This window comes from Microtus ochrogaster, chromosome 5 (genome assembly GCF_000317375.1).
Source record: "Microtus ochrogaster isolate Prairie Vole_2 chromosome 5, MicOch1.0, whole genome shotgun sequence".
Lineage (NCBI taxonomy): Eukaryota > Metazoa > Chordata > Mammalia > Rodentia > Cricetidae > Microtus > Microtus ochrogaster.
In genome coordinates this window covers 91832484-91841467 of record NC_022012.1, presented here as the reverse complement: position 1 = coordinate 91841467, position 8984 = coordinate 91832484, and the positions used below count along the sequence as shown (strand labels likewise).

The window sequence follows — 8984 nt, the reverse complement described above, 5'->3', positions numbered from 1 at the left end:
ATAGATAGATAGATAGATAGATAGATGATATATAGATAGGTGATTGATAGATAATAGGTAGATAGATGATAAATAGGTGATAGATAGATGATAAATAGATAGGTGATAGATAGATAGATGATAGATAGATAAATAGATAGATAGATAATTGATAGATAATAGATAGATAGATAGATAGATAGATAGATAGATAGATAGATAGATGTGTGTGTGTGCGTGTGTGTGTGTGTGTGTGTGTGTGTGTACATGTCAGTGCAATCTCCCTGGAGTCCAGAAGTGGGCATCATCTATGGAAGTGGAGATGCAGGCAGCTGTGAGCCATTCAGCAGGGGTGCTGGGAGCCAAGCCCTGGTCTTCTGCAACCACTGCGCCATCTCTCCTGCCTGCCATTTCTCTTTCGTTCATAGTTATTCTGACTAGAGTGTGATACCTGATATCTTTGCTCAGGTGCCAATAAACACCTCCCCGTGTCCCTCGCTGTCCCCAAGGCTCTGCAGTGTGGTGGGTGGCTGCTATCCAGTGTCGGGACCTTATCTTCCCTGTCCATTTCCATTTGTCCAGAACTTACTAAGAATGAAGACTTCTGTTTGGGAAGTCGGGGTTCCCTGTCGCCTCCGCAAAGGGCTCCACCGAATGACTGCCACTCCATCTTCTCTTGTGTCTATCACTGCTTCTTCCCAGGGCTGCTCCTCTAATCTCCGTGTCCACTGGGAGGACAGTCCATTTCAGAGCAGGCCTACCATGAGCAGGGCTACTCCTTCCACAGACAAGCCGATGGACACGGTGTGGACATAGCACCTACCATCTCAGGGTTTGTCTTGCGTGTGGGTGATGGGATGGCTGCCATACTTTCTGTTCAGCACCCCATCCTGGCGCCTGAGCCTGAGTGTGTCTCCTAGTAGGTGCTCTGTGCACACACGTTGACTGATTGCTGACAGCGGAGCCTGTGTATTTCTTGCTGGAGAACTAGGGGATCACATGAATGGATTTTCAAATGTTTGTGCATCTTTGTGCACAGTACTTTTGCTCTGTTGTAGACCTCGGTCTATTTAGATCTATACATAAGACTCTCTGTACGTGTGTGTGCATGTGCGCATGTGTGTGTGTGTGTGTTCATGTCTATATGTTCCTGTGGGGGCAACTATACATATATGTGTTCGTGAATGTCAGAGGTCAACATCACGTGCCTGCCTCAATCACTATCCACACTACTGCTTTTTTTTCTTTTATCGAAAATGAATTTTATCTCATGTAATATATCCTGATTACAATTTTGCCTCTCTACCCTTCCCAGTTTCTCCCCACTTTCCTTCCCATCCAGATCCACTCCTTTTCTGTCTCTCGTTAGAAAACAAACAGGCTTCTAAGGTATAGTAATGAAACATAACAAAATAAAATATAAAGTAAAACAAAAACTATCACATTGGAGTTGAACAAGACAAACAAACAGAAGGAAAAGGGCCCAAGAGAAGGCACAAGAATCAGAGACCCACTTGTTCTCTTACACAGGAACCCCATGAGAACTCTAACAATACGCACAGAGGACCTGGTGCAGACCCGTGCAGGCCCCTGTAGAGGCCGCCCAGTCTCTGTGAGTTCATATGAACTTTAAACACAATGAATTAGAGAGTCTCCTCTGGCTCTTACACTCTTTCTGCCTCCTCTTACACAGGGTTCCCTGAGCTCAAGGGGAGGAATTTGATAGAGACTGAGTGTCCCAAGGTCTGTCACTCTGTGAATAACGTCTGCCTGTGGAGGAAGCTTCTCTCTATATTGTTCCCATCTGCTGCCGGAGGAAGCTTCTATGTTGATGGCTGAGCAAGGCACTCACCTATGAGTCTAATGGATCTACGTTACTCTTTTATCCAGCTGAATTTTGAGTTCACCAGTTCAGCTAGGCTGGCTGGCCAGCAAACCACAGGAACCCTCCTGTCTGTCTCTCAGGTGCTGGGACTAGAGGTGCTCACCTCTGCACCCAGCTGTTTTTGTTTGTTTGGTTTTTTGTGGGTTTTTTTTCCAGATAGGGTTTCTCAGTAGTTATAGAGACAGTCCTGGAGCTCACTCTGTAGACCAGGCTGGCCTTGAACTCAGAGATCCACCTGCCTCTGCCTTCCGAGCACTGGGATTAAAGGTGTGCACTGCTACCACCCAGTATTGCACCAGTTTTTATTTGGGTGTTGGGGACTGAACTGAGTTCCTTACTCTTCTATGGCGAGCACTTTACCGTCGAAGCTGTGATCCCATGCCCTGCCATGAAGAGTTTAAGTCTTCATCCTATCTCAGTCCCTAACCGCTAATTCCATAGAAGAAGGAGCCCACCCCCCTTTCTCCACACACCCCCAAACCAGTTCAGGACCATGCCAAGCATAACTGGACTTCAGTAAGAGAAGGAGGATGATTGGTCGATCCAACGAATGTGTGAATTCTGGATCCATGAAACCATACTTAAGTGTTTCGGAGCTGGGGGACAACAGAGGCTGTCAGCTATCCCAAGACACAACAGATGGTTAACCAATGCGTGTCTGAGGCAGTGGACTGTGCCCTAAGTGAGGGAGGCTAGCTCCTCTTTGGGTCAAGAGTGAGGTTGTTCTCACCGTGAGTCCCAGTCAGAGCTAAACCAAGATAGACAGCAGGCTCGTGTCCAGGAAGAGTCCAGTCTGTGGCTATGAGACAGACTAGAGATGACAGACTGACCTCTCCAATGTGAGCCACTTAGATCAGAGGAGCACATTCAACTTAGGGAGGACTGGAGGATGATCATAGCTGAGTAACTTATAAAAGGAAAGCCTTTGAAAGCAGCCCCCGGAGAGCTCCCCAAACTTGTACGATGACCTGATGCTTGTACCACAAGCTTGGTTTATAGTCAGGACTTCAGTTAGAAGGTGCCGAGAAGAGCAACCAGGACGAGACAGTGTCTGCTTTTCCACAGCTGCGGGTCTTCAAGCTGGCCAAGTCCTGGCCCACCCTGAACATGCTCATCAAGATCATCGGCAACTCGGTGGGGGCGCTGGGCAACCTGACCTTCATCCTGGCCATCATCGTCTTCATCTTCGCCCTGGTCGGAAAGCAGCTTCTCGGGGAGTACTACGGGTGCCGGAAAGACGGTGTCGCTCTGAGGAAGGACGAGAAGCTTCGCTGGCACATGTGTGACTTCTTCCATTCCTTCCTCGTCATCTTCCGGATCCTGTGCGGGGAGTGGATTGAGAACATGTGGGTCTGCATGGAAGTCGGCGAGAAATCCATCTGCCTCATCCTGTTCTTGACTGTGATGGTGCTGGGCAACCTGGTGGTGAGTAGGGACCCCACAAAGGCTGAGTGACACCCCCACAGTGTTGGGGAGGCAGAGATGGGCGGATCCCTGGGACTTGCTGACCAGCCTGCCTCGCCTACTTAGTGGGTTATTACTTATTTTGCAAGTGGAAGACTCTGACACAAAATCAAGGCATATTCCTTCTAAGGGATGGTCGCAGGCGTTGTCCTCAGACATCCACAGGCACACCCTCACACATACAGACATGCAAACACTCTGGAATGATTGGAGGGCCTTCAGACTCATCAGAGTCATGCAGGACACACACTGGGACATACCTGGCTTTCCGGGGACAAGCCTGTAGATGAGGAGGAAAACCCCCCTCCAGCATTTTCCAGCTGAGTGACTCCGGACGGAAGAGTGGCTTTCTTAGTACCTAATTTGCTTTAAACCAAGAAAGCAATGCTTATTCATGGGTGGACGGGCAGAATTAAATTACAGGGGGTGAAAGACATGGCTTTTCATCATGGAAAGGAAGTTTTCCCCTGGTCTGCAGTGCTCGAAGGAGCGTAAAGGGCTCTCCGCTTGGGTCTGAATGGTCACACTGTTTGAATCTGCTCTCAAGTTTAGGGAATGTCCCTCGGGAGAACCAATTAGTCCCAGCCCTCCTTCTCCACCCCATCTCCACCCCCTCTACCTGTGAGTGAGTGTCTGTGCGCAGCCTCGGGCTCTGGGAGGGAGGTATGGTCTAAGAGCAGAACCTTGTGCTCTAGAAGTCAGTCAGTTTGCCTCTGTCTTAAAGGTTTGAGAAAGCTCAGCTGAGACACGTTCACACTTGTCTGTTTCCCACCCTGCTCCCTGGGGACACACATGCCTTCTGCTAGTTCTTCGTGGCAGACCACCTAACGCACCACCTTCTGGTTGCTTCTTTGCCATCAGCAGCACGGCCCCCTACTGTGGCGAGGAATCCTTGTCCTCACAAGGCAGGGTTCCCAAGATATCGCCAAACTCTCCTCATGGTACCCAGGGCATGCATTCTGCGAAGACGTGAGTCTTCCAGGTGAGCAGGGACAGCCCAGGGCAGAGGAGGCCTGAGTGATCAAGACTCTGCCAGTGAGGTGCTGGAGAGCCTCGGTGGTGGCCCGTATTGATTATGACTTGGTAGAAGCCACCTAGGACACACCTCTAGGTGTGCCCATGCAGGCATTTCCAGAGAGGTTTGACTGAGGAGGGAAGAGCCACCTGAATGCGGTGACACTATCTTCCATGCTAGCTAGCAACACTGAATAGGAGTAAGACCAAGGACCAGAATCCGTCTCTCTCTTTCTTGGCTTCCAATGCAAAGTGATGGATGTGCCTCCCCTTCCACACCTTCCCTTAGGTGCTCAACCTTTTCATCGCCTTGCTGCTGAACTCCTTCAGTGCTGACAATCTCACAGCCCCGGAGGATGATGGGGAGGTCAACAACTTGCAGGTAGCATTGGCCAGGATTCAGGCATTTGGCCATCGGTCCAGTCAGGCCATTTCCAGTTACTTCAGGAGTCACTGCCGGCTCCGCTGGCCAAAGGTGGAGCCCCAGCTCGGGGTAAAACCCTCCCTCAACAACTACAAAGCTGAGAACCACATTGCTGCTGATGCCGTCAACAATGCAGTGGGGAGCCCAGCAAAGCCAGCTCTCAACGGCCCCAAGGAAGACCACAGGGACTTCATCACCGATGCTAATGTGTGGGTCTCAGTCCCCATTGCCGAGGGAGAATCTGATCTCGAGGAGCTTGAGGAAGACATTGAACAGAATTCTCAGAGCTCTTGGAAGGAAGAGAGCCCCAAAGGAGAGGTAAGTGTTCCTCAGTGGGCAGACAGCCGCAGGAAGTGGGCGGAGCCTTGGCAGAGAGAGACCCTAGGCAGAAGAGAAATGTTAGTGACTGTTAGTCACTTTTCCCATCACTGTGACAACATATCTGATAGAAGCAGCTTAAAGGGAGAAGAAGAACTCATTTTGTCGCCTGGTCTGAAGGTCTGCTCCATCATGGATGGATGACATAGTCACATTGGGTCACAGCTGGGGAACAGAGATGAAGGCTAGTGTCCCTTCTTTATTCAGCCCAGACCCCAGTCTGCAGGGATACTGCCCACATTCAGGGTAGGGCTTCCCTTCTCAAAGACACACCTATAGGTGTGTTTCCATGGTGATTCGAAATCCAGCCAAGTAAACAAGGAAGATTAACCCTCTGAGAGGCTCTCCAACATGAGGGTGGCAGTACGCTGAGCTCCTGGCAACCCAGGCTTAGGCAACCCTGCCAAACAGAAACTGAAACCATGCCCTGCATTCCAGAGGAGGCATTACTTCACCTCAGCGAGGAGAATGCTTCAGCATCCTTAGGAAGACAAATGGGGGCAGGGGCAGGTGAGCCCAGACCCCTCCAAGGCGCTTGCCGTTACAAGTCTTTCACATATGCTGCCCTCGCTCCAGCAACCTGGGCTCTTCCATGAGTGGCTACGGGTATGCCGCAGAACCAGGTGTCATCAGAACACAGGCTCAGCTCAGCTCCTCCTCCTGGCTGTTCTGACACCTTTACAGAGTTCTTCCAGACAAGAGATGTCGGGAGGAAATGTTCAGAACCAAAGACTTTAAGGCACCCTGACGCCTTCTGATAATGCACGGGGTCCTAGTGCCATAAGCTGGTACCTCAGTGACCCGGGGCATCCATTGTGTTCCACGAGGGGTACAGGGGTCCCCCGAGCATCCCCAGGGACACACAGCGCTGCTGGCCAGGCCACTAGAGCTATGCCTGGTGTCCACAGCTCTCCCATCGCCTTCCTCCCCCGCAGCTGCTGCTATCAACTATCATTTTCTAGATTCCTTTGTCTGAGTGACAGCCGAGGCCACAGTGTCACCTCCCGGGAGTGAGGGACATGAACTCTCTGATGGTTGTCTGCCACTCAAGCGCATGTTCAGTTAGTTTGGAGTCCTTGGGGTGAGCGTGCTCAGATGACCTTAGTTCGTGACCAGCTTGACTTCTGGCAAGGTACTGAGGGCCGTGGCTGTTATTGTGGAACCAAATCTCCTACAATGTACTTTTAAAAAGTATTAATATATTTAGTGATCAAAAGAACGAAATGAAGTGAATCTCACCTTCTTGATTTTACAGAAGGAACAAAAAAGATCAGAAAAATTAGATATATTTCCTAAGGTCATACAGATGCAGATGGAGCCAGGAGGTTACATACACCCCCATGCTTACTTCACACACATGTACACATGCGTGTGAGGTGCTTGTGTGAGGGCCTCAGCTCTGGAGGCCTGTCAGCTGCCAAAGCTCTTCAGATTCGGAAATGAGCAATGGAAATTAACTCAGTTACCCAGATGGACCCTCTCTCGCCAGCAGGCACAGCTGCCGGAAGAACAAAGGCACGAAGGCCTTGAAGTGCCTAAGAGCCCAGGCTCTGGGATGTCCTCGGAGGACCTGGCTCCGTACCTGGGTGACAGATGGAAGGGTGACAGCACCCCTCAGGTCCCTGCTGAGGTAGGTATGTGCGCTCCCTGGAGAGACTCGACAGAATGGATACTCTTGGAGGATGGGGGCAGGACCAGAGGTGCATCCCAACCACAGGGCCTCCTCCTCCAGCCTCTGGTTAATCACACGTGATGCTATGCAGCTGAACCTCACCCCAGCTGTAAGGATGGGACGAGAGAGTGTGGCTCCCCAGGCTGCAGGACCCAGAGCCAGCTCCTGCCCCTTAAACCTCTGCATTTTCGTTCTATAGAACTGCATGGCAGTGCCTATTTGGTAAGGTTATTTGGAAGCTTAAATGAGATACTGCTCATCAAACGTTCAGTTCTTGTCTGAAATGGAGTAAGTGCCCAGAAAATGACAGCCAGGAGAAAGGAAGGAACAAAGGCAGCGAACAAAGAGAGTCAAGTAATCTTTCGGAGACAACAGCCAGAGTCGAGGTGTTTCCTGGGCGAGAGAGTCTTCCTGGGGGGCGCTCCCTCTTTCCTTTGTCCACATCATTCTCTCTAGCCTAAAACAGCCTGGGGTGGAGGGAGGCTGTCTCCAGGTGCGTGGTAAGCTGACAGCCTCACAGAAACCAAGCAGGGAGGACACTCAGCCGTGGGATGCAGGAGGAGGTAAAAATAAACCACGGAGTCACCTACAAAGCCTGGGGGAAAGGCTTGTGGAGAGAGCTACCTGTGAAGAGGCGGTGTCTCAGGCGAGGAAGATGGTTTAGCTGGTACTGCACTTGGTGGACATGCAGAGAACCTGACTCTGTATCCACAGCCCCCAGGTAAAGAGCTGGGCACGCTAGTCCACTCCTATAATCTCAGTGTTGTGCAGGGGGAGGGGCAGGAGGATCCCTGGTGTTTGGTGGTCCTCCAGTCTAGGCAAGTCAGCGAACTCCACGTTCAGTGGGAGATCCTGCCTAGAAAGAAGGAGGGAGCGGCTGAGGAAGATGGCTGACTTGAGCCTCGGGCTTTCCCGCAAGCAGGCATGTCAGTGCTCATGCGCCTCCACACACGGTCACACACACACACACACAAGCACCAGAACTTTAGAGTTTTCACTGCCACTGTAGGGAACTCAAGACTTTAACTTCACACCTCACCCCCAAGTGCAGCTGTGTGACAGCCACTGGACCGGGCCAAGATAAGGCAAACACAATTCACCCACACACGCACTTATCGAGCCCTTCGGCGTGAGGAATGTCAGCGACTGGCTTTGAGCCCAGGCAAGGCTGACCACAGCAGACTAAGATAAGAAGGGCATGGGCTGCGATGGGGTTTGGGGGCCCTGGACACAAGCCGTTTAGTCCCTGGTGGCTGAGGGTTGTCACATTCTGCCTGTGGGTATCATGCCCTTTCTAAATTGATCTATGGACCACCTGGCTAGCTTTCCCTCCTCTGTGCTTTCGCACATAACTTCTGGGTGTATGTTTGAATTTTGTTTTTGTTTTCTTGGCCATAACCCTGGCCAGGCAGGGAGGGGCTATCGGTGACAGATAGGGACCCACCCTCCCATTTGGCTCCATTAGCCAAGTGATCAGGTTCACTAACACGAGAGCTGCTCTGCCTCCTAATTGAATTCGTCTGGAGACATTACAGGCCAGTGCCGCTGGGAGGACAGCAGGGCCCCACAACACAGCTCCCCGATTAAATATTCAAGTGCATTGAAAGCTGAGCATCTTTATGGGTGTAATTACAGCGTCTCGGGCCATTGCCAGCTCTCCATCAGGCCCCAGCTAAGCCACAGGGCTCCACACGGAGCATCCGTGTCCCGGCCTTTCTGCTGAGTCCCAAGCCAAGGAGGTTGACAGCAGAGCCTGGGCCCTGAGGGGGCTAACCTTGCCAGGGACAGGTGTCCCAGGTTCCTCAAAGAGCCACCTTCACTGCCCTGAGCCTCTGCCCCACAGGGAGAGGACGATACAAGCTCTTCTGAGGGCAGCACAGTGGACTGCCCGGATCCAGAGGAAATCCTCAGGAAGATCCCTGAGCTGGCAGACGAGCTGGATCAGCCAGATGACTGCTTCACAGAAGGTATAAGGAGCATGGACCTCTGTTTGCGTTGATCAGGTTTAGAGTCCCGCCCCAGCTCTCACCTCAGCGCCTGTGTGAGCAGAACCATGAACCAGTATCCAGGGGAACCAAACAAACAGGCTCGCTCCAGGCCTGAGGCACCTGTGCCAGACACAAGTACTGTCTATGCCGCAAAGACAGACTCGGTGTACCGTCCACCCT

At 51.5% G+C, this 8984-nt stretch overlaps 1 protein-coding gene across 5 annotated transcripts in view; it reads left to right on the top strand.

Annotated features, from left to right (window-relative positions):
• Positions 1-8984, top strand: part of Scn10a (sodium voltage-gated channel alpha subunit 10) — a 97048-nt gene that overhangs the window by 64247 nt on the left and 23817 nt on the right. For 3 of the 5 annotated variants that reach the window (XM_026779226.1, XM_005348098.2, XM_026779224.1), the window contains 4 exons: positions 2930-3289; positions 4632-5084; positions 6634-6774; positions 8660-8783. In XM_026779226.1, coding sequence (XP_026635027.1) covers positions 2930-3289; positions 4632-5084; positions 6634-6774; positions 8660-8783 — 1078 coding nt within the window. The remainder of the gene's footprint in view (positions 1-2929; positions 3290-4631; positions 5085-6633; positions 6775-8659; positions 8784-8984) is intronic. The other 2 variants (XM_005348099.2, XM_026779225.1) reach the window with 1 other exon arrangement.